Source organism: Neopsephotus bourkii, unplaced genomic scaffold (genome assembly GCF_033783945.1).
Source record: "Neopsephotus bourkii isolate Nb327-2 ecotype Australia unplaced genomic scaffold, CSIRO-AGI_Nbou_v1 NB_1765, whole genome shotgun sequence".
Taxonomy (NCBI): Eukaryota; Metazoa; Chordata; class Aves; order Psittaciformes; family Psittacidae; genus Neopsephotus; species Neopsephotus bourkii.
Window position 1 is genome coordinate 9,612,921 of NW_026902239.1, and position 24,540 is coordinate 9,637,460.

General features: G+C 43.1%; 2 protein-coding genes across 4 annotated transcripts in view; one reads left to right on the forward strand and one right to left on the reverse strand.

Annotated features, from left to right (window-relative positions):
* Positions 1-1,976: 1,976 nt before the first annotated feature.
* On the forward strand, positions 1,977-14,386 carry HDDC2 (HD domain containing 2). The gene is made up of 6 exons (XM_061378427.1): positions 1,977-2,132; positions 2,683-2,804; positions 5,665-5,767; positions 9,194-9,262; positions 12,970-13,108; positions 14,248-14,386. Exons 1-6 carry the CDS (start codon positions 2,070-2,072, stop codon positions 14,340-14,342), a joined length of 591 nt encoding a protein of 196 aa, XP_061234411.1. The 5' UTR covers positions 1,977-2,069; the 3' UTR covers positions 14,343-14,386.
* A 2,543-nt stretch (positions 14,387-16,929) lies between these two features.
* TPD52L1 (TPD52 like 1) overlaps positions 16,930-24,540 on the reverse strand; it is a 51,196-nt gene continuing 43,585 nt past the window's right edge. For all 3 annotated transcript variants that reach the window (XM_061378429.1, XM_061378430.1, XM_061378431.1), the window contains exons 5-7: positions 23,378-23,416; positions 22,234-22,294; positions 16,930-18,685 (exon numbers count right to left, since the gene is read on the reverse strand). In XM_061378429.1, coding sequence (XP_061234413.1) covers positions 18,554-18,685; positions 22,234-22,294; positions 23,378-23,416 — 232 coding nt within the window. In that variant the 3' untranslated portion in view covers positions 16,930-18,553. The remainder of the gene's footprint in view (positions 18,686-22,233; positions 22,295-23,377; positions 23,417-24,540) is intronic.

The following is a 24,540-nucleotide window of genomic DNA, read 5'->3' on the forward strand; positions in this document are numbered from 1 at the left end:
AGCAAATTCACAGCTCCAAAGTATTCAAATGAAGCACAGATATTAAGTGCATTACAAAAGCAATCTGAGAGTGAGGGTGTGCTGCTTCTGATAGCAGCCTCTAAACTAAATGGACGCCCAAGGTCAGGGCCTGTGAGCCCAGCATCATTAATGTCATAAAAGAAGCATATCATAAGGACTAAGAAACTAGATGTTCTAGAAACATATCTAAAGGACACCAGTGGCAAAGAAGTCACAATAAAATTGAAAATCATGTCTCCTCACATGTGTTGTACATGACTCATCCACATTAAAGAATAATTAAAGAATTTGCAAAAGCAAACTGATTTAATAGGCTATGAATACTAAACATGTATATTGAATAGATTCAGGAAGGGTTAAAAGACAAAGCAGCTGTTACCAGCTAGCCTTAAAAACAGCATCCCTGAACTAGATACAGCATCTAACTTAAATTCAAATTATCGAATTACTCTTACTTTCATGATTGTCTGAATTCAGAAGATATTTGACTGCCATTCAGAAAACCAGAAAGATTCAGTCTGCAGCCACAGAGATTGCAAGATACAGAAAATTAGTGAAGCTCTTTTAGAAAGAGACCTGTAAAGGACAAGAAAGCAATCAAGAACAGCTGGCATGGATTTATGAAGGATAAATCACACTTGGCTAATCTGATTGCATTCTACAATGAAGCGGCTGGCTATGCGGACAATGAACGAGAAGCAGACACAACAGATCCTGACTTCAGTACAGCTTTTGAAATAATTTTCCATAGCACTTTCACTCATAAACTGAGGAAATATGGCATGAAGGACCTGGCTGTTAGATGCATTGTAAGGGGTCACATAACAACTGCTTACAGCTACTTAACGGGGGTTTACAAACATGACAGAGCTAAAATCTCCCTGTTAGTGGCAGGCAACACAACAGAAAACCATGGGCAGAAGTGGCTCAGGAGGTCCAAAGAGGACACTGTGAAACAAATTATTTACTTGGAAGGTTGCTAACCTGGACAAACTATGAGATTCTTATTTTGGATGGCTGCAAGAGCTGTGAAGACGAAACTGCAAAAGATGTGATTTACTATCAGCAGGGAGGCTGGACTGTACAACATCCAGAGGTCCTTTCCAACCAATCTGCTCATGATTGTGCACAAATGTAAATTTGCTGACCTTCCTAGTCTGTGATTCTTTGTTGCAGGAAGATAGCTTTAAAATGGTCACCAAAATGTTGTATGGGCTTTATTATTAATTTGGGAGCATGTCTGAGTATGCACATGGGCAAAAATAAAAACACTCTGCCATCTGTTGGTATCTGCCAAACTGCAGATGTTCTTTCCTGAACACAAAGGTTTCAATCTGCTATAAGCAATATAAAAACAGCAAAGAAATGCAACGCATTTTGAAAGCCCACCGATTGTAAAGCATTTCAGTGTGTTACTTACTCCACTTGTGAAAGTGATGGAAGTGTCTGTAGCCAGAGTCCAAAGTAATTTAAAACTATGAGTGCAGCAACTCCAATAACTAACACCTCATCTCTGAATAATTATGTCAGCTTGCACTATTTACCATTGTTGGGTTTGCCTGGGTTTTTTTAAGTATGCTAAAGGCCGTGGATATGATCAGTTTTGACTAAAGTACAAGCTATTCCTGCCTATCTGACCTTCTTCCCCTCCCTCACACTAGGGACTTATCCCCCTTTTCTTCTGCACGCCAGGAGAGGTCACACCACTTCCTTACCCTGCACTGCCCTGCCCTTCCCCTTCTTTTTTTCCCCATTCTCCTTCTCCTGGTTTCTCTTGATGCTTGTCTCGTTACGATAGCAGCCCAAGCCATTCTTACTACTACATTACTTATCGCTGAGGAGCCACAGCGCTGAGAATACGGTTCCACCACGCACCGGTTCCCTATTAACACCCTTTCCTCCAACAGCCAGAGAAAACTCCAGCAGGCGGTACGCTGCTCTGCACCCCGCCCGCCCCGCCACTCCTTTCCCTTCCGTTCCCCAGCCCCGCCTAGAGGTGCCGCCCGCCCAGGCCGGCCGGGGGAGGAGCGGGCCGTGGTAGCGGCTGCATGGCGGCGGGGGCGAGCGGCGGCGGGCTGCTGCCCTTCCTGCGGCTGCTGGGGCAGCTCAAGGTGGGCGCGGGGCCTCAGGACCGGCCGCTGCGGTAGCTGTCCGCGGGGCGGGGAGGGGAGGGTTTCCCCAGCGGTCACCGGGGTGGGAGCGGAGGTACGGGGGGTTCGTGGAGCGCGGCCTTCCGGGCCTGGTAGCGGCGTGGCCGGCGGAGAGCCGGGGCCTTCGGGGTGTGGGTGGCGGGAGTGGCGGCGCCTGTGAAGCGGGGACTGCCGGCCCCGGTGCTGGGCCTGCCCGGGGAGACGTGGGTGCCGGCCGGAGGAAGGCAGGGGTGGCCCGGCGCTTCGGGGGATCTCCGTGAGGCTGACGAGGGCGTCTGCTGCTGCTGCTGGTAGTGCTGGTGCTTTCGTCTCGCCTGTGAGCGGCTGTGTAAAGGCGTCTTCTCACAGCCTCGGGAGAGCACGGTCCTGGGGCAGGTGTTTCCGGAAAGGGTCAGGGCTCGCTGGAGCATGGAGGTTATGGTGGGGTAAGGGTTCTGCGGGTGTCTCTGCGATGAGAGCCCCAAAACCTGACTTTTAACGTTCATGTTCGTGTGACACTCTCCTTATGCAGAGAGTACCACGGACAGGATGGGTGTACAGGAACGTGGCAAAGCCAGAGAGTGTATCCGATCATATGTACAGAATGGCGATGATGGCTTTGGTGACTGAAGACAAAAGCCTTAACAAGGACAGGTGAGATTGCCTCTGGTTATTGTGATCACCTGTTAATATTGTGGACAAGCTGCAACCAAAATGCTAAAAATAGCTTCATCCTGAGGAAGGGCTTTTAAACCATACTGAAGGAGTTTAAAATCCTTCCCCCTCTTCTCTTTCCTCTGTCTGTTGGAAAGGGTGCTGTTTACCTGGAGAGCTGAAAGAGGCTAAAATCCTTTAATGCCAAACTGCTATGTTGAGGCAAGTTTTAGTGCAGAGGCTCTGGGCTGGCGTTCTCTCAAGCTGTAAGTAAGCAAGCTGAAGACACTCAGTTAAACCACAGCTTGAAGCAACAGACAGCAAAGGTAAAGCTGTATATTGTGTGGAACAGCAATAAGAAGCCTGAGCAATCATCTAGAGTAGCAGAAAACGGTCATTGTCGAATGAGTTGTCAAGTCTAGTATGGGATCACAGTTATTTTGTCCTTCCTGAAGCTGAACTGAATGCTGTTGTGAGTATTCTGCTGCACACTGGCATAGCTACAGAGCTGTGAGTGTCAGATTTTAATCTGAATTTGGGATGACTCCAATCAGATTACCTTCTACATGTTGCAGGAGTAATAGGAAGTATATAATGTAGTTAGTCATCATAATACCTCTGAAAGCCAAACATGCAGAAGGAAGGGCTGGCCACTTGGGAAGAATATATGGCTGCTGCTAGAGGATGTAGGAAAGCTGCTAGGATGGCTAAGGCCTCCTTGGAATTAAAGCTGGCGAGAGGGGTCAAGGACAGCAGAAAGAGCTTTTTCAAATACATGGCAGATAAAACTAACACCAGAGGCAATGTAGGCCCGCTGATGAACGGGACGGGTGCCCTGGTGACAGAAGATACAGAGATGGCAGAGTTACTGAATGCCTTCTTTGTCTCTGTCTACTCTGCCGGAGGCAGTCCTGAAGAGCCCTGTACCACTGAGACCTCGGATGAAGATAGGTCAACGGAGCGGTCTGCCTTAGTCGATGAGGAATGGGTTAAAGACCAGTTGAGCAATCTGGACATCCATAAATCCATGGGTCCAGATGGGATGCACCCGCGGGTGCTGAGGGAACTGGCGGAGGTCATTGCTAGACCGCTCTCCATCATCTTTACCAAGTCTTGGGAAACGGGAGAGGTGCCTGAGGACTGGAGGAAAGCAAATGTCACTCCTGTCTTCAAAAAGGGCAAGAAGGAGGACCCGGGTAACTATAGACCGGTTAGCCTCACCTCCATTCCTGGGAAAGTGATGGAACACCTTATCCTTGGTGCCATCTTAAGGCATATCAAGGATAAGAGGGTTATGAGGAGCAGTCAACATGGCTTCACCAAGGGGAAGTCATGCTTGACCAATCTCGTAGCCTTTTATGAGGAAATAACACGGTGGATGGATGATGGCAGAGCGGTGGATGTGGTCTACCTTGACTTCAGCAAAGCGTTTGACATGGTCTCCCACAGCATCCTTGCAGCTAAATTGAGGAAGTGTGGTCTGGATGATCGGGTAGTGAGGTGGACTGTGAACTGGCTGAAGGAGAGAAGCCAGAGAGTTGTAGTCTATGGGGCGGAGTCTAGTTGGAGGCCTGTATCTAGTGGAGTGCCTCAAGGGTCGGTACTGGGACCAGTATTATTTAATATATTCATCAATGATTTAGATGAGGGAATTGAGTGTACTATCAGCAAGTTTGCTGATGACACTAAGCTGGGAGGAGTGGCCGACACGCCAGAAGGCTGTGCTGCCATCCAGAGGGACCTGGACAGGCTGGAGAGTTGGGCGGGGAATAACTTGATGAAATATAACAAGGGAAAGTGTAGAGTCCTGCATCTGGGCAGGAACAACCCCAGGTTCCAGTATAGATTGGGGAACGACCTGTTAGAGAGCAGTGTAGGGGAGAGGGACCTGGGGGTCCTGGTGGACGACAGGGTGACCATGAGCCGACACTGTGCCCTTGTGGCCAAGAAGGCCAATGGCATCCTGGGTTGTATTAGAAGGGGGGTGGTTAGTAGGTCAAGAGAGGTTCTCCTTCCCCTCTACTCAGCCCTGGTGAGACCTCATCTGGAATATTGTGTCCAGTTCTGGGCCCCTCAGTTTAAGAAGGACAGGGACCTGCTGGAGAGAGTCCAGCGCAGGGCAACTAAGATGATTAAGGGAGTGGAGCATCTCCCTTATGAGGAAAGACTGAGGGAGCTGGGTCTCTATAGTTTGGAGAAGAGGAGATTGAGGGGTGACCTTATTAGTGTATATAAATATATAAAGGGGGAGTGTCACGAGGATGGAGCCAGGCTCTTCTCAGTGGCAAACAATGATAGGGCAAGGGGAAATGGGTACAAACTGGAACACAAGAGGTTCCACTTAAACTTGAGAAGAAACTTCTTCTCAGTGAGGGTGACGGAACACTGAAACAGGCTGCCCAGGGAGGTTGTGGAGTCTCCTTCTTTGGAGACATTCAAAACCCGCCTGGACACGTTCCTGTGTAACCTTATCTAGGTGTTCCTGCTCCGGCAGGGGGATTGGCTAGATGATCTTTTGAGGTCCCTTCCAATCTCTAACATACTGTGATACTGTGATGCAGAAGCTAAGTACATTACTTTTGAATGCTACGCTCTTGTACAAAGGGTATTTATACTTGAATCTGCATTTACAAGCAGCAGTAGCTAGAGATGAAGAATTATAATCATGTCTAGAAAAGAAATGAAAAACATTATGTAAAGTTTAAAAAACCCAAACCAACCTCCACGAAAGACCCACAAAACACAAATGACCTGTGAAATATTTGAAGGGGATAAATTATGTAGTCTCTTACCTCAATGAATAACATGATGTAACTTCAAATGCTGAAAATCTGATTATTCTGTCTTTGCTTCTTGCCAGATGCATACGATTAGCTTTGGTCCACGATATGGCAGAATGCATTGTTGGAGACATTGCTCCTGCAGATAATATCTCAAAGGAGGAAAAACACAGGAGAGAAGAGGTATGTGCATAAGTTGTGAAGCCACATCTGTGAAGTGTTCTGCATGTTGTTCTGGTGGTAGTGAAAGGACCTTCTAAGCAATGTAATACTGCCACTGGCACCAGACAAGTGTGCCACAGACAACCACAAGTTTTCAACGCATTGTGATTCCTTGTATGGGTATTGTCACCAAGTACAAAGTAGGGAAGGAGAACTTTTGAACTAATCTTCATGTTGGCCATTTATTCCTGAGCTGGCTGGATTTTTGATAACCTGAATTAATCATATTGACCAGCCTTACCAAAAGGTACGGAGCAGGGAGTAGGTGCTCTGAGGAATATGGATGGCAATTTGTGGTGGATCATTTGCATGGTGTCAGATCATGTGTGACAGGGACTTTTATTTAAACCATTTGCACAGGGCTCCAGAGACAGATGTCTGGTGGTTGGTTTTTTTTTTTTTTGCCACGAGTCTTTGAGTGCAGCATTCCTGGAGTTATTTTATGTTTGGCTTTGTACATATAGAAATATGTATACAATGTTGGTTTGTCATTTCTGGGTTGTGTTAGTTGAAGAAAATGTAAACTGCTCTTCTAGCTGCCGCTAGAGGGCAACGTGATGCCTCAGAAACTGTAGAGGCTCCAATTAGCTCTTCAAAGAGTGTAAAAAATGCTGCAATTATTATTTCACCACCACCACTTCTTTTGCTTTATCTCTCCTCCACTTGCCAGAGGATGGCAGAGGTGGCACCCCTAAGGCTGAGGAGGGTGCCTTCTATTCCTTTCACTTGGCCTGTGAGCAGCTGCCTAAAGGCATCCTTTGTAGCCTCGGGAGCCTGGTCCTTGGACGGGATTCCTCTGCCTTATCTGTTTAAAACCTGGGGTTGGGGAGCCTATGATGAACTCCAAGAGTAACCTCCTTGCTATGAAATTGGAAATTAAAGATCAAAGGGGTATTCAGTATCCTTGAAGTACTGTCTTTGCTGACTGTAATTTTGGTTTGGGCTTTTTTGGGGGGTTTCCCCCCAGTTTATTTCCTACTGTGTTCTCACACTAAACAAATGAACAAAATAACCTCTCTTTTCTGGAAGCCTCCAAGGGTTGTTTTGTCACTGAAGATCAAGCTTCAGCTTTGCCTAGAGGTAATTCTCACTTGGATTGAGGCAGTAAAAAAGATATTTTGATGGCTAAGTATGTTTAAGAAGTTTCCTTAAGTATTCACAGCTCCTTCTGCTCCCATTTCACTCAGTGAGGACTTTGCTGTTGACTCTGTGGGAAGTATGGTCAAGTATTCAACATTTAGGCTGACTGTGAAATACTTCGGTATTTACCAAAGGTACCCATTTCATGAGGGGGCTTGAGCCTGAATTATTAGTATGCTGCTTTTTCTGCAGAGTTCTCCTTTTTTCCCCTTTGCTCTACAGCTGACGTTGAGCTGGTTCTGAAGTTTGCTGCTCATGCTGCAAGTTTAATCAGCTAGCCTCACCAGGGCTCAGGCAGCAGAAAATTAACATGAACAATCATTTTGGCCTGATAACCTTGAAATCTGATGAGCTCTAGAGCTGGAAAGGTGGAAAGTAGCAAGACCTTGATGCTTCAGTAGTGGGGAGCAGCTGATTCAGTTCAGCTATATGGTGAAACTGTACCTTGTATTTGGGGAACTAATTGTGGCACAAAACCTCTGTCTTGCCTGTGATGTTGATTGTTTCAGAAGCAGCCCTTAATCTTAATAGGAAAAGAGTAGAAATATCACAGAAGTGAGACTGATCAGCTGAGAGAGCATGAACGGTTTCTGCTTGCTGATACCATCAGTTTGATACTGTTAGACCTTGTACCAGGATTTTTGTTGTTGAACAAATGGTGTCTCAGTCTAGGAGCGCCGTGTTTTATTGCTGTAGGGTATTAAGTGGATTTATTTAATCCCTATTTTTCACAATTGGGGATTTTTTTTACAGTCTTGTATTGCGTGGCCTGAGAATCAGTAGCTGTTCATGCTAGTGGAAATGTGCTGCTTGACTGGGAGGGGGCAGTTGCTTCTCAACACTGCACCTGTACACCTAGTGAGTTCAAATGTTGCATCCACTAGTTAAATCTGGGAGGCAGAGCTGGTAATTGACAGCAGTTCCCTGGCTTTCCTGCCTTGCTTTGGGCTTTTCTCTGGACTCTTGGAAGACGTTGGATACACATTCAGGCTTTTTCTTGTGTTGTAGCCTACCTGTCTAACAATTTAAGCAGCTCCCAGAAAAATTCTTCACTGAGTGGTCTTACTGTTTCTTTGACGGGTTTGTATACATGTGCACTTCTGAATACTCGTGGTGGGCTGACCCTGGCTGGACACCAGGTACCCACCAGAGCTGCTCTGTCACTCCTTAGCTGTATAGGGCAGAGAGAATGCAGCAAAAGGCTCATGGGCAAGATAAGGACAGGAAGAAGTCACTCAGCAGTTACTATCATGAGCAAAACTGACTCAGCTGGAGAAATGAATTTATTATGAATCAAATCAGAGTAGGAAAATTAGTAACAAAACCAAATCTTAAAACACCTTGATTTCCCCCGTGTCCTTTTTTACTCAGGCTTGGCTTTACTCCTGAATTTTCTACCTCCTCCCCCCCACTGGTGCAGGAGGTTCTCCAATGTGCATCTCTCCCATGGGCTGCAGTTCTTCATGCACTGCTCCAGTGTGGGTCCATTCCATGGGGTGCAGCCCTCAGCAACAGACTGCTCCTGTTTGGGTCCTTCACAGGGCTACAAATCCTGACCCCAAACCTGCTCCAGCATGGGCTTCTCTCTCCAAGGAGTCATAGGTCCTGCCAGGAGCCTGCTCCAGCATGGGCTTCCCACGGGGTCACAGCCTCCTTCAGGCATCCCCCTGCTCCAGTGTAGGGTCCTCCACAGGCTGCAGGATATGTGCTTCACCATGGCCCAACATGGGCTGCAGGGGCACAGCCTGCCTCACCATGGTCTGCACCACAGACTTCAAGGGAACCTCTGCTCTTGTGCCTGGAGCACCTCCTGCCTGCCTTCTCCGCTGACCTTGGGTTCTGCAGAGCTGTTTCTCTCACATACTCTCACTCCTTTCCCCAGCTACAGTTGCTTCTGCAGAGCAACTTTTCCCCCTTTAAATATGTTATCCCAAGGGGATAAAGCTTTTGGGCTTGGCCTTGGCCAGCAGTAGGCCCATCTTAGAGGTGTCTGGCATTGGCTCTGTTGGACAGAGGGGAAGCTTTTAGCACCTTCTTACAGAAGCCTTCCCTATATCCCCCACTCTACCAAAACCTGGCCATGCAAACCAAATACAATAATATACTGTACAGTGTATGTTTGTACAAACTTGGTACCAAGTAGTTAATTCTTTGGGGGAGCTGGGGTGGGGGGGGAGGGGGAAGTGATATGCTTGCTCAAAAAATGGATAAATAGAAATAGCTTTTTATATTTATTTTTTTTTCCAGGCAGCTATGCAACAACTGACCCAGCTTCTATCAGAGGAGCTCAGAAAAGAAATCTATGAACTCTGGGAAGTAGGTTTGCATTCTTTTAACCCTTTGCTAAAATTAAGTGACTCCTTGCCCTTTTTCTGTTCACCTCTGAAGCGGTGTCATCTTTTCTTTTGACCTCAAGCAACATAGATTCATTTGCTTTGGAGGTACAGCTAATGGTATGAGTCAGGGTCACTTTGGAATCCTCTTGAAACAGAAATCCCAAACTTCTGTAAAATAACCAGGTTCTACCTTTGGCTTTACAAAGCTCCAGATGGACCTGTGTCGTGGTCTGAGGTGATTAACCTGTCCAGGACTTTGTACAACAGAAGGAAGGTTTTGTCCTCTACATCCAGCCCTCTTGAATATAAACCTGTTTTCTTACTGCAGTATCTCTCTTGTTCACATTTGGCCATTTGTAGCTCATGATTTTTTAATACAGAAAAAATAATGGGAGTTGATGATGTTACAGAGTATTTTCTGCTTTTTATGCAAAGAATGCGTCTTCCATTTCTTTCTTATGCAGTTCATTAGGCTAAAATATTTAGTAGTAACTTCTAGTTTAAACTTAAATGTGGTGTACTGACTCAGAAGAGTGCTTTTCTACAAACAGCACCAGTTACTTGCTGGTTTGGGTACCTTAAAATGTTTGTTCTAGAAAGTATCTTCTGTATTTGAAGATGATTTAACTTTTTGATTTGAACTCATGTTGTTAATTAGGATCTTTACACTTGAAAACCAGGGATGATTAGATTATCTCCAGACAACTCAAGATAGTAATTATTGTGCTTAGTCTTGTCCTGCCATACAGTTGTATGAGGACAAATGTATCTATGATCTCCTGTTCACATGTGGCTGCAAACAAAGCATTATATGTTTCTTGGACTCTCTGACCTGAAACTGTATTTTTATGTTGATACTCTTAGTTTTTCACTTTGACTGTTACTAAATTTGAGACATTTGCAGCCAATTTCTGCCTCTTGTTACAGCACTCTGTTTGTTGGGGTGCGTTTCTTCTCTTCTCTTTCTAGTTGTGGTGAAACTGGCAATGGGATGGGTTTTCAGTGTTGCCATTCAAGGTGTAGGGGGCAAGTCAGCATAACCAGATCTGGGAAATAATGTGTGTGCATTTGTTTAGTGAGTACTGGTTTCTTGTCTTTTGGAAAGCTGTTATAATTGGGAAAAGGAGGTTTTGATAAGATTAGTCCTGCAGGATTTCTTTTATTTATTTTTTTGCATATGTTATTTTCCTTTGCCCCACTCTGCTCTTCTGATGGTATAGAGCTGGTTCAGTATGCAGTTAGTTCTTCAACACGTTAGCTTTTTATCATTCTCATTAACTATAAGTTAACATATGCATGCTTTTGATAATTCATTCTTTGTTTCTACCTTCAGGATCATTTGTTGGCATTGAGTCTCTAACGCAGTAGCATGATTGTAACCCATTTAGCAGCAAGTGTAACCTAAAAATCTGTTATTCACATATAGACCCTCTGGTCTTATTTTAAGTGGAACAACTAGGTGCTTATTAAAAAGGAAGAAAAAATGCAGAAAACAAGCCTCTGATCAGTTGGTGTTGATACTCTGCTCTCAGCTGGCCACAGGCATTTCCCTCTTTCTTTTTATGAGTGAAGTTTTTATTCTATTTTATGAAGTTACAGCCCAGAGCTGAGCAGTGGCTGGAACAGGATCTGCTGACATTCTTAGCAAGCTCCTGCACTGCTCTGTCCTCATCTCTGTGCCTGTTTCCCTTTCAGCTTTGTCTCTGCCCTTCTTTCCCTTTCAGCCTTACAAGGTCTGTTGCTTTGGACTGGATTGACAGGTCCTCTGCAGGCCTGCTGGAGGGTAGAAAGGTGGCAGAAAGATGCTTCCAATGTATTTTGACTTTATAAATAAATCCAGAATTATTTTTTTTAAACATTAAAGAAAAAAAATTGGCATGTTTCAACTGTGTCCTGCTTCTTTATGTTCAAGAGCAAAAGCACAGGAGTGTTTTTTAAAAGACAGACTGTGGTGTTAGAGAGACCAGTTGCTGTTTTTCCAAAGCTTAATGTTATTTCGCTCTCTTAAACACATGCAGGGAGGAAACAGTAAGTGTTTATTTCAGCACTGCACAGTAGTACATATAATAGCTGCTGTTTCTTGAGGTTAATGCGAGCTGAGGAATGAAAAAGGTCTGCTGGGTTGTACGGCACAAAGAGGTTGATAACAGATTGATACTCCCAGTTAATTTCTGAAGGTGGGATAGACCTTTATAGGCAAACAGCCATAATTCTTTTCCTAAAGTTCTCCTTTTTAGTGGTGCCAAGAGTTTTTTTTTTCTTTTTAGTAGCCAAAAAAAAGAATTATGAATAGTTTTAAGAAACTAAGTAGTAGTATTTAAACAAAATTTAAAGATAAGGCAAAGCTGAGACTGAAAAGAGGAAAAGGAGTTTAAAACATAGAAATGGAATTGACTACTGGAAAAATGATCAAAATGTAACTGAAAATGTAAAGCATCATTCAAATCCAAATAGGGTGGTATATAAATCAATCATGGCTATCAAAGTCTGGATTTCTGACTTTCAAGTGTAAAGCAATAAGCGTAAGAACAGGCTCCTAATAGTAGTCAGTCACACTTATCTGAGTATTGCTGTGCTGGAAGTTACAACCGAGGTTCTTTCCACTGTGAGTGACACCCACAGTTGTCTTAAGGGGCAGAAAGGGATGCCATGTGCTTTGGTCAGTAGGAACAGCTCTTCTGCAGTTGTGCTTCTCTTGCCTGCAGAATGACTGTGTATCGTAGGTTGGGTTCATCTGAAAGCACAGATGGGCTTGGTGTGGTTAGTGGTGGTTAATGAGTCTCTGGTCTGATTATTGGTGGTGGTGATGGATGGCATCAGACCTGCTGAAGGTATCAAGGTAATGGTAACCTGCACAGAAAGAAGCCTTTTCCTGTGGTTGGTTTTGGGAGTCGGGAGAAGACCAGGTGATGAGAGATCAAAAATGCAGTTAAAAAAGAGAAAATGAAATGGCAGACCTGTCTGCAGCCATCACAGGAAGCAAATGACAGCAAAACTGTTCAAGTTGTCTAAAAACATGAATACATAATATCCATACTCATGGTAACTGGAGAGAGGGAAAAGATAGCAGAGAGATTAAAGGACTTAAAGTCGAAGGGGAGGAAATCCATAAACAAATCCCCTTCCTATCTTCTAGGAAAGACACACATAAGCAGCTCAGACAGATTAGACCAGAGAGATAAAAAGGAATGACAGGAGAAATGTAAAGAAAAACTCCTTGCAAAACTAGCAAGTAGTGGAGAAAAGTGAGAAACAGGCCTTAAAACCCAGTAATGGTAATGCACAGGTACACACTCTGGTGATTGATGGCCTTAGCTTGGCCTGAAAACGTCTTTCTATGAAACTGTTGTTAAATGGAACCTATTATTGAACTTGCATATTGTGTAAGGTTGTCTCCATATCATCCCTGATTCAGCCAAAATGCTTGGTATGTTTAGAGTTAAGACGTGAAAGAATCGTGTTCGTAAGTTCTATTACATCGAATTAAAATGCAGCACATACTTAATTTCAACTGTTCTGCAAGTGGGTGAAAGTAGTCTTAAAAAGCAATCTTAGAAAGACCTAACTATCATGAATATTTATGGAGTGGCTTGTACTGATGAAGAAGATTCTAGATATATAAAGAGCTTCTAATATTCTGTTTCAGAACAACAAATTTTTTTGTCTCATAACTGCAAATCTGTTCAGGAATATGAAAACCAGCGTACTGCAGAAGCCAAGTTTGTAAAGCAATTGGATCAGTGCGAGATGATACTGCAAGCATTTGAATATGAAGAGCTGGAAAACACACCTGGCAGACTGCAGGATTTTTATGATTCAACTGCTGGTATGACATTTGGGCTTTTTTGGGTTGTTTTTTTCTTTTGTAAATTAAATATACAAATTGCCTTTTTTCAGATAGATGTTCAGAGCAAGTGAGAGCTTATTATTTCACTCATTGCTCAAGTACCTTAAACACTTCTGGGGAAACTTAATGCAGAATAAAAATACCTTACTTTTATATATAGGCATTGAACCTGAATTTCATTTACGCCAAGTTCCTTTTACATCACTCCTTACCTTTTGTTACACTAACGTATGTTTAGGGATCTCCCTGTAACATCAGAATGGGGTATAACAGAGGCTGGAGGCTTCACCAATGCACTAGCAGCAGCTTGTTTCATGAACCAGTGAAGTAGAACCTGTTATCCCTACATGAGCTGTGGTCTTGTGTGGCCTGTGTGAGGTACATGTGAGAACCAGCTCAGTGAAATGTTTTAGGTGCAAATATATCACTTTTTATTCTATTCACTGCTGTTTGGCCTTCTCAAAATAAACTGATAGTTGAAAGAAAAAACAGGTAAAATAGTCTTTACTGTGTTAGCAAGTGAGTTGAACACCAGAAAAGGACTGTGGCTTCAAGTCATCCTGTCCTGGCAAAAAATTAGGGACAGACAGTAGTCACCAGGTGGTCTGGGACAAATCCCATTTGTACCTTGGTGACTCCTCAGAAATAATAAGCTCTCTGAAAAATGCATTAATTTGATTAGGGAAGAAGGGAAAAAAGAACAGCATCTACAAAGCTGAAGTACTTAATTTTATAATTGACATCTTTGCCCTCCTACCAGAATTCAGGAACTTAAACTGAGCTGGTGTCTCAGTAGAACCTGCAGCAAACCTGCCCCAAGGGCAGCTGTAACTGGGGTGGTTTGCTGTAGCAGCATACACAGTATGGGATTGTCTTGGTCAGGGTACATCCCCTTTTGAGCTCTTAAGGGTCTTAACAGAGCACGAAGTATTTAAAAAAGTTTTTGGGTGAAGGACTGTGACTACTCTTAGGCATTCCATGGGTGGATTAAACTGGGAGTACTTTGACATTTATTCTGAGCCTAAAGCAATGTCACTGCTAACATTTCACTGCCAACCTTTTGCACACAGGAAAATTAGAACATTTTTAACTAACTGTCCCTTTCTTCTGTTTTGCAGGGAAGTTTGTTCACCCTGAAATACTCCAGCTTGTATCTCTGATCAACACAGAAAGGAATAAAAAAATAGCTGCTACATCTCCTCCATATTTGTGAGGTGCTCCTAAACACTGTAGCTATAATAAATACTTTGTTTTATATTACATGTGTTGTATTTTCTCCTCATTGCTAATTCTTCTGGCAGATTTTTTTTTTCCATGCATTTACTGTTGAGAATTCCAGGACCACATAGATAGGAGCAGGTAGGACAGTTACCTCCTGGGTCAGAGTTTGTGTTGTAGACCAGATGTAGCCTCTGGTTGATGCAGTCCTAGTTACAAATAGATTCTGCGCTGGGGAATTTCAGGTAAGTTTAAAAATCAGCTGATTGCAACCTAATCTATTCATGTAGTGCACTGACTGGGACAGGCAGTTCTGTTCTGTGATTCATCAGTATGTCTGCATTTAAGCTCCAGCTGTATCAGACAGGATAATATTTATTCATTGCACTACACAGAAGTGAAGACCAGTAAGTGTGTTTCTTGAGAAGCTCTTGACAGAGCCAGACTTAGCAATGAGATTTCTTTGGAGTGCATAAGCCTTAAGAAGTGATGGTGGATAACACTGGAAATCTTATTAATTAATTTTCTCAATGCTTATTGTTTCATGCAATTTTTACACTGTTCATGTGTTGTATCAGGGAAGGGTGCTGATGTTTCTGGAAAGCCAGTATTCCTGACACCCCTCACCCCAGATGGGCAGTTCTGGAGACTCTTTCCACAGGTATCTGGTAATCACAGAATAGCCAAGGTTGGGAGCAGTATTTTGACTTTGCAGAGTCTAATGTAAAAGCCTGAATGTCCATGTAGCACTAGCTACCCTGTGGAAGTAATAACGCTAATGTAAAAGTACCGTATGGTTATCAAGTAAAGCTGTAGTCGTGGCAAATGCCATCATGAGGCCAAGTGTCTGTGCTACTAACTGTTGTGTCGTGTGGAGCTGGAGACTAGGGTGATGCCACAGTTACTAGATAAGGAAAGCTTGCACCTGGACATGGTAAAGACCTGGAGCTAGCTTGCTTGACTTCAGCGCCATGTCAAATGAAGCAGCATAAAACTAAATTCAGTTGCCATCCCCTTTTAAAGGTAGGTAATGTAGCTGAGCACACACCTTCAGGCACCATGACTCGGAAATGTCTCCTTTACACAAACATCAAGGGCCTGCCCCAAGCTTGTGCTGTGTTCTGCAGCTTGTGTGGAGCTGCTGGGAGCTCTTGCCTTGGTGGCTGGCACTGTGCACAGAATCTGCAGAGCATGTTGGTCCAGCTGAGATGGGGGATGCCCACTTTGCACAAGAAACCCCACAAAGCAGCAGTTGTGCCCTGTGGCAACCCCAGAAGAACAAGATGAGCTTTACTGAGCAATAGAAAACTGATTAGTGGTTATCAGTGGCTGATTGTTACACCATAGGGATGATGGAGTGGGGCTTGTGAAACTTTAGTGATTTTATTCCACTGAGAAGCATGAAAATCATAGACACCATTAGCTTGCACTGAATGCCAGGCATGAAAGAGCTACAGATGCATTAGAAGACAGAACCAAGAACAAGAAAAGTGGCCTTAAATGAGGTGTTTAACAGAAAGCCACACAGCATGTGTGCTACCCCAGCAGGACCAGTTTGTTCCTCCAGTGCTACAGGAGGCTTTACTGGCTGGGAGCGTGCTGCTGTGCAGGGGATCCAGGGGAAGGATGGCATGCTGGGCCCCAACCAGCTGCACAGTGGTGCAAGAAAGGTAAATACCAGCCTGGAACACAGAGACATGGTTTGAGTGTGAGTTGGGTAGGGTTTGGTTTTGTTTGAACAAATCCAGCAGGTGCTTCATGTATAATTACATTCCTATCTACTTGCTGCAGCTCCAATCATATGTTAGGTTTGGGCACCGCATTTTAATAGAACAAGGGAGCTAGCTGGAAAGAGGCTGGAGAAGAAAACATGCTTAGAAAGTATGAGCCATGAGGGCTCATGAAGTGAGGCTTCAGGTGGTATGAAATGCACTGTTCACGTGTAGAAGTGTACCAAGCCCTGGCCATGCCACCTGTGAGGGGAGACCACCTCCTCTCCTGATCTACTCATATCAGCATCAACCTTACGCGTAGTAGCAACTGCTGTAGTGACAATAATGTGTAAGGATTGCTGTGGAAGAGAAGCTTGTCTGATGAAGTTTGTCTGGTCCTACACAAGCTTTTTGCATTATGCTTACTAGGTGTAGTTAAAAGCAATTTACTGCTTTTCCATAAGCATTTGTCTATGTATATATATATATATACACATACATAAATATGTAATTAAAATGAGGTCTAAATTGGTGTCCTGTAGAAGGTGACAGTCGAACTCCATGTTCTAACTTTGGTTTGGCTTCTGTCCCTGCTCAAAAGAAGGTCATAGACCTAGAAGATGTTTTCTACACTGTGCTTCACTTTTACTGAACAATTATTTTTCTCCTTTGAACCTCAGCATTTTCAAAACTTAGATGACATTTCCATGGGGAATTTCAGGCCCAGGAGGAACTGGGCAGATTTTAAAAACTAGGAATGGCAGATGAAGTTTTGCTATGTCACCAGAGTATCAAGGTAAACTGCAGGGCTTAAAGATGCACAGTAAGACTGGTAGAGACACAGAATTGGAAAGAGAACATCACAAAGTGTAAGAGAGAATTTATTTTTAATAAGAATATCAATAATTTACACAAAATTGACCATGAGTATCTTCTTTAGTTAAATAAATCCATGTTTATGCACAAACCCACTTAATATAAGCTAGCAAATTGTCACAAGAAACCTGAACTACAAAATACTAACTAGATTTGCTTCCATGCTAAAAATCACACTAAAGAGGCATTTGATATAAGTGTCCAAAGTTAACTTATGTCCAGTAGAACATTACAAGAGGACTCCCAACTCTGCATAAACTATAACAAAAGCCACGCGGGGGGGTGGGTGGGGGGAAATCACTTAAAGCCAACTTTTCTCACAAGATTTTAAGCAGTCTGTAACTTCACACTCACTAACACTGACCTGAAGCTTTGGCTATGCTAAAAATCCACATCCATTTTGAAAGTAGCCAGACTCTTTTCCATCTTGTTTATACTTCACTGTGCTCATCTCAGTCTGGTGAACTGAATAATTCAACATGCAGACTGTCACGTGCTCACTAGACAGCAAGAGTGTAACAAGTGTGCTGCACTTCGGAAGAACATTAAAAGGATGCAAGCAAACATGCTGAATCAATCAAAGCTGAGAGATGGCTGGCTTCTGGTGATCAGGCAAATAGATATAATGTGGTAGGTGGGATTATGACCCGGAGTGAAGCATGACAAAATGTGACACCAAGAGTAAAGTCCCTATTCATCTTGGGTGTTGTAACAATTTTATGCTAGCAGCTCTGGAACATGGGCTGAAGGCATGGGTGCCCTAACCTATGGCACATCTTAAGCCAAGTGTTGGGTTTGTATTCTTTCACTTAAGGCTGTGTTTTGACTGAGGCTTATAAATACCTTCCCTTATTATTTGAAGAGAAGATACGGAGGCAATAATATTAGAGGTTCCCTCCACTCCACCTCCTTCTGTAATTAATTTACACTGTCAAGTCTTAGCAAACCAGAGAGTAAGCTATGGTAATCTTAAAACTGAAGCTTTTCCAGTTACAGTGATCACCTTGTGATCAATTCAGTTTCCATATGAATTACTAAGGTGTCTCCTCCTGTCTTCCTCAACTCTGCTGACTAATAGGTGGAGGGCAACACCAGGCTGTACCAGTGAAGGAGAAAAAAAAAACCTTTTGTGACAATAAGTGATTTTAATTCCATTAGAAAATAGGCCATGTACAGACACTCCTGCTCAAAGGGCATGTGGTATGCCTGGTAGGCAGCTGGTATAGGGACTCGTGCTGGCAGTAGGAATCATTGCACAGCTCTGGGTCCATCTGTCTGATGTGGCACTGAGAGGGGAGTTGGAAACCAACAGAAAACTGAACTAAAGAAACAAACTGGGGGAGTGTTGGAGGGAAGTTAAATGAAAACTCTTTTGGTCACATAACGTAGTATTAAGAGCATTTCAGTCAGTGACTTGCATGTGGTTTCTATGGTGTACAAAGTACCTGATGATAAAATGGACCATCAAAAATACAAATAGGAAAAGTTTCTCCAGCACAAGGCCAGGAAGGCAACTGACAAAACCTGGTTGCACAAGTTGGGTGGTGGGAGAGGTCTGAAACTCACTGGCTGGGCAAGTCTGTCCAGAGAGGCCTGTGAGGCTCAGGAGCGCTGTGGTCTAACACTGAAGCTCTTCTTCACTCTCAGGAACTCGGGTGCCAGCAAGAGAGCTCTGAGCACTGGCATGGGCTGTAGAGCTGAGAACTTCTTCAAAACTGCCCCCTGTGTTGCTTGTCCCACCAACCTTGGTCTGAAATATGGCAAACAAAAAAAAGAACAGCAAGTTCCTCTGCTCACACTGTAAGCAAGTCCCATTTGCATTCCACCCCAAGGCCATGAAGGGTTGAGAACTGTTCAAAGCAGGCAGAGAACATGCAGGATTGGGGTCTCCTTAGAACAAAAGCCATAAAAACATTCAAATAAAGAACCCTCTTCTCTAGGGCTCAATCATAAAATCTGCCAGTGGCACTTAACATACACCTAAAGGAACTAGTCCCTAAGCAGATCCTGGGCAGGATTCCAGATCTACCAGTAAACTTAGTGTGGTTCTATACATGAGTAGCTCACACTGGTTTCACTGGTTTTTTTGAGTTCTAAAAGGTTGGATAAAAGATGGGTATTGAAATGATCAGTTTCATTTGCTGAGTGAAGTGGCCCATCATCAGCAACAGTAATAATAATACAGCTAGTAATAATACAGTAGTAATAATACAGCTCCTCCCAAAATACATAAACTGTACTGGGACTTTGGACAGCAGAAGGAATATAATAACCAAAGAACAAAACCAGCGGCTTGCCTCCCTGTGGGTACTTTTATCTGCCTAGATACTGGTATATATAAAACTGCCCACAGCATTTTCATGTGGGGAGGGGAGAGGAAAAGATACCAAATTACATTAATGATATTAATGAAATTAATACCAATGTGCTCACGGGTCATCTACTTTCAAAATGCTTCAGTTTGCTGACCTTGTTAATGTAAGTATTAAAACCAAAACCCAGTATGACTAAATCTCTGAAAAAGAGTTTTCCTAACAAAGACAGAGCTCTGGGTAAAAATCTGGAAATGGTCAGGACTAAGCAATAAAGAGACAAAGTAGTTTTGACCAGGTTGCCTTATTAAGAGAATGCTCTTTAGTGGTTCACCACCAAATGATGCCCACTTGAAGTTGATTCAAACCTGAAAATAGGGCAAAACTTTTTACTCCATCCTAGAACTGCTACAGGACTTAAAGACAAGCTGGCGTTTTTCCAGTCTGTAAGCTACTAAATGCTTAAGAAGATTATTTTAATTAAATGAACTTCATGTCCTCAGTTTCCAAAGGATTCTGTGTAATCCTTTGTTTCATCAGGAGCTGGCCTAGCTTGAAAGTTCAATAAAATAAGGTAGTAGTACTAGGCTTGATATTTGCTCTGACAGTTTGAGTCACTGCTATTAAAAGTTCTCATCCCCAGAGGTAAAAATGTGTATCCAGTCTAATGGGCTGTGCCTACTTCCAGAAAGTACCAGTCCATCCCTGGTTTTTGCAAACAGCAATACAAAACACATGCATTGTTAAATGTTGGGAGGCCCAGAACTTGCAGTGAAAAGGAGCCACTGCCCAGTAAAGCTACAACTACATTTTCGTAGCAAAACTCATGACTTTTATTTGCCAATTAAAGTTCTCAATAGATTTGGACCGATCAGAGTGATTGTGAAAGCAGACTATTCCTGCACTGTTTTAAATGACTCAGTGAGGTGCATCTGAATTTGGACGCCTCACAAACATTAATGCAGTTTCATTTTCTATTTGCCTTTCTGCCTACTCTTCCATATGAAAACAAGAATAGTGTTAAGTTACTTTACTGAATGCCTCTGGCCAATACTCCTGTGTGTACTCAAACAATTTTTTGTTTTGTCCTGCTTAATCAAAGATTCCTTAAAGGATGATCAAAGAGCCCTCTGAACACAACTGGCTAAGAACTGGCATGACAGGCTCCCCTGGAAGACCACCTTTCCTTAACCAGCAAAACAAGATCAGGCTCCTGAAGTTCTCCACTCTGAGAAGTGGTCTTCAGAGCCGTGCAGTTTGAATTGACTTTCCCTCTTTCTGAATGACACAGAGGCAGCGGGACACACACACTCCTCCCTTGATGCAGAAAGGACATCACTCACATTTGTCCTTTACCCCTCAAAATGAGGCAAAAGGCTTTTAAGCTGTCCCTCTCGCAGGTTGGCCTAAATGTAAGATGAACAGATTTGTGGAGTCTAGAGTAGATTAGAAGCAAACTTGGGAGCTAGAAGTACTACCGAAAGCCCGGAGAGTAGGTTTAGTGACTAAATGGGTACAGAAAGTACTTCACTTTTCCAACTGGTGAATGGTGAAAAAGGAAGAAAAAAAATCCATTTCAGATCTCAGGAGTTACAATGAACTGCATTCCCTATCTAAATGGGTAGAAGGAACACAAAGGGATAAGCAAGTGGTATGCTTAACTGCAACAGACAAGAAATCAGACCTTCTAAGCTGATGCACCCCACTGGATGAATGATTTCTCCTACAGTGAGACTGAGTAAAAAAGTTGCAGCTACGGTGAAAAGAATGAATAGGAAAGCATATACAGGCACTAAGCTAGGGCTCTGGAGGTCTGTGCTCTGTTCTAGTTCCTTGGGATACGCCTCATCTTCCCTGGGATGCTGCCTCCCACCTGTGAAACTGAGATGATGTTTTCTTCTCTGACACAGTGCAACGGAGATCACATTACCCTACACCATCATGTTGTCAGAACAGCTTATCACTAAATAAATGTGAACACTCAAAAGCTGAAAATCATAGAGCAACTCTGAATTTTGATGGACATGCTTATTTAGAAACATAAAAATAAGTCAAACTCTGTGCTGACTTTCCTCAGACACTGACTGGAAAATCTTATGTGCCAAGGATAAGACAGACCTTCCCTGTGCACCTGCTGCTTCTGTTCTAGCTGCAATCTGCATTTGTTTAAGGAATGTCCTTCTGTCCCAAGTGGAAGGCCATTTTCTCACCGTTTTAATGCTTTACAAGTTGTAACACCCCTTTACCTTCACCTATTTTTCAACTGTATTCTCAGTTCCCCCTAAAATGAGGAGTCATAACCTGGCTTTTGTCCACTGACAGCCTGTACTTGGAATGTGTTGGAATCTTTATATCGAAGCAAAGTAAAACATCAGTTTATGAGAACACTTGACCTTATCTGATGAATAAAAATCATTAGGAGACAAACCCTCTTGTTCCCCACTTGAATGTGCCTCTCCATGCAGCAAAGATTAGCTCACTGCTCTGTCCTGCCAAGTGATACTGTCCTTAACAAGTGCTGTTAGTTATAACCGGTAACTTTGTCATCAGATCTTCCTGTCCCACAGCAAATTGAGTTTTGCAATTTTAAATCCAGACAAAACATTGCAATTTGAGAGGAAACACACCTGCATTAAAGAGAGACAAGTTCAGTGCTAAGAGCCACACAGGTAGGGTGAGTCACACCAGAGCTACAGGACAGATGCCATCAGCTGAACAAGAGGCACTTGGTGAGCCCATCTCTAGTTATTGGCAGTGGGGTGGCCCGGGGATGGGACCACTTATTTAATTTGGCAGACAGCAGAAGTAATTTCTTAGTAACAAAGCAGAGAAAGACTGTTTCTTTGCATAGTTTCTTTGGCCTTCATTTGCCACTGGTGTTCTGTGAATTTCTTGATGATCGGCAAGTTCAGTCAGTCTGTACAAATGATAGAGACTAAGCTGTCACAATATAACACACCGCCATGCAACCGCCTCTGACCTTTACCTTAAGGCTTGTGACAGTGGTCTCAACCTTCTCCTCAAACGATTTGAAAGTTGGAGAATTCCTAGGAAAAAAAGGAAGTGGAAGGTATGAAGAGTGAGTTGCAAAAAAAGAAAGTGGAAGGTATGAAGACTGAGTTGCAAATGTAAAGGCGTAACTCCACAGTTTGACCAGTTCTTACCAGGCAAAAAGAGTAAAACAGACTGAGGCAGCACAGGACTGTAGACAGATAGGGTATGAACAGTAACTTGTGCTCTGTCAGTCAAATCCAATTATGGTAATCGGATGAATATATTTTAGCTTCAAATTTGCAAAAGCGAAACCTGTCTAGCAATTGAAACAAAACTGGCTTGGCTACCCTGTTCCTACAAGGACAAACAGAAGCCACTTGGAAAAATAATGCAGATTTACCTTTTGTTCTGTTAAACAGGTGATAAAAGGGTCAAAAGGAGAGAGAAACTGAGTTTTATGACTTATATTTGACTGACAGGTCACATTGGTGAATGCCTGCCTTAAACTATCAACCTGCTGCAGTTGGATGAATTAACGTCCATCATGTAGTTAGGAGATTTGTTTTCCCCACAGGCTTTGCAGGGAGTGGGAGTATTCATATACGCAGAGGCCAAAGGGATGAAAAGAAAGCTGAATCCAAATTTTATTGAAAACAGAGATTTACTTGAACAGATATCAATATTTGGCTGCAGTCAAGTAAAGCATGATTATAGCCATTAAAACATGAAAGCACTCATATAAAATCCCTCCTAAGAACACAATCCAAAGCCTGCTGGAGTGGAAAGCATCTCTGACATTAATGGGCTTTGGATGATACTCTAAAACCAGCAGAACAACTGAATTTCAGATTCAGTAATACAAACCTGGTAACAATCAACTATCCTAATACATCTCAGAACTGCTTCATCTACTCAAAGGCTTGTGCAAGAGATTAACTAGTTAATACAATTAAAAGGAAAAAACCATCCAACAGATGGCCTGTCCTGCAGTCCTTATCTACATGAGCAACCTTAATTGATTGAAGTGGGACTCTGCATCCAACTAAAACCTGCAGGATCAGGATCTAAGTATGCAAATCCCCCTCATTACACTGCTGAACATCACCATAGCAAATAAAATATGGGTAGTGTATTACCTCATTGCAGGCATGCTTATGGAATGGCGAATAGAGTAACTGTGGAATAAAAGCAAAAGATAAGGAAAAAAAGCTGTGAAATCCAGTTTGCAACATGGCTATAATATTTATTTTTTAACTTAAATTTTAAAATGTATTTCATACATTTATATTTTTATTTATTTAACTTAAATCTTAAAATGTATATACATATTTTTAAGAGTGCTGGTACTTTTCCTCTCCTGATGGCAACAGCTTGTTGCCATCCACTCACCTGTGGATTCCAGCTCACTTTCAGCACTGAAGATCTTACCACAACATTCTCATGACAACCGATCAGCAATAGGGCTCAAAGCAATGCCAAACAGTTCCTGGCAATACCTATTTAAATGGCTCAGACCCCTGCTGTCTACAGACATGCAACATGTGACAGAGGAACAGAGTGATGCCTCTGTGCTCCATAGTGGCAGATGATAAGCTCTGCTGGGTGAGAGCACCTTGGGTTTGTGATCACAGACAGAGCCAGTCTGAGGCTGTAGGTAAGTCGGCGGCAATTGCCTTTGTTGCACGTACAGTGTCTACAGTCCAAATAGCCAGTGCTGCCCCCCAATTTGTATAGGCTCCTGCACAATATGTTGCCTAAACAAGAGGTTTCTTCAGCCAGATATGCAGCTGCAGCAGCTGCTGTACCCACCTCTGCAGGATGTTTCACATCCTTCTTCACACCTTAACATTACCAAGGCTAGAAAGCTGTTTTCCACAGCTCTTGGCCATCTCTCCTTGTGACACTTCCCTCCTCAGACTTCCTGGCAGCCAGAGGATTGAAAGGCTGTCAAATGAAGGATGGAGTCTCTGCATCACTCAAAAATACCCCAAATTTTCTTGCACCTTTAACCCTGCACATGGCTGCCCGCTTGGCTTATATTAGCCATGTTCATCCACCTGAATCACCAAAGCCAACTCTGCTATCACAGCATCACCTATTCCTTGCTGCTGGGAAGCATCAAGCCTGTTCTGAATATGGATCTTTATTTGAAGTACAAGAATCACCCATAAGTGCATTTAGATTTGAACACTGAAAGTAAACTGTGCACTGCAAGAATACATACTGTTTCAAAAATTCGTGCTTGGCTGCTTTCAGTGTTGACTGACAGCTGCAGCCTGCTCTGATTGAGAACAGTGAG

Excerpts from the sequence above, each read along its gene's own strand:
- HDDC2 (XM_061378427.1), top strand. The coding sequence starts at position 2,070 with ATGGCGGCGGGGGCGAGCGGCGGCGGGCTGCTGCCCTTCCTGCGGCTG. Across the intron at positions 2,133-2,682 it reads GGCTGCTGGGGCAGCTCAAG|AGAGTACCACGGACAGGATG; the intron begins GTGGGCGCGGGG and ends CTCCTTATGCAG. Across the intron at positions 13,109-14,247 it reads TTTTTATGATTCAACTGCTG|GGAAGTTTGTTCACCCTGAA; the intron begins GTATGACATTTG and ends TCTGTTTTGCAG.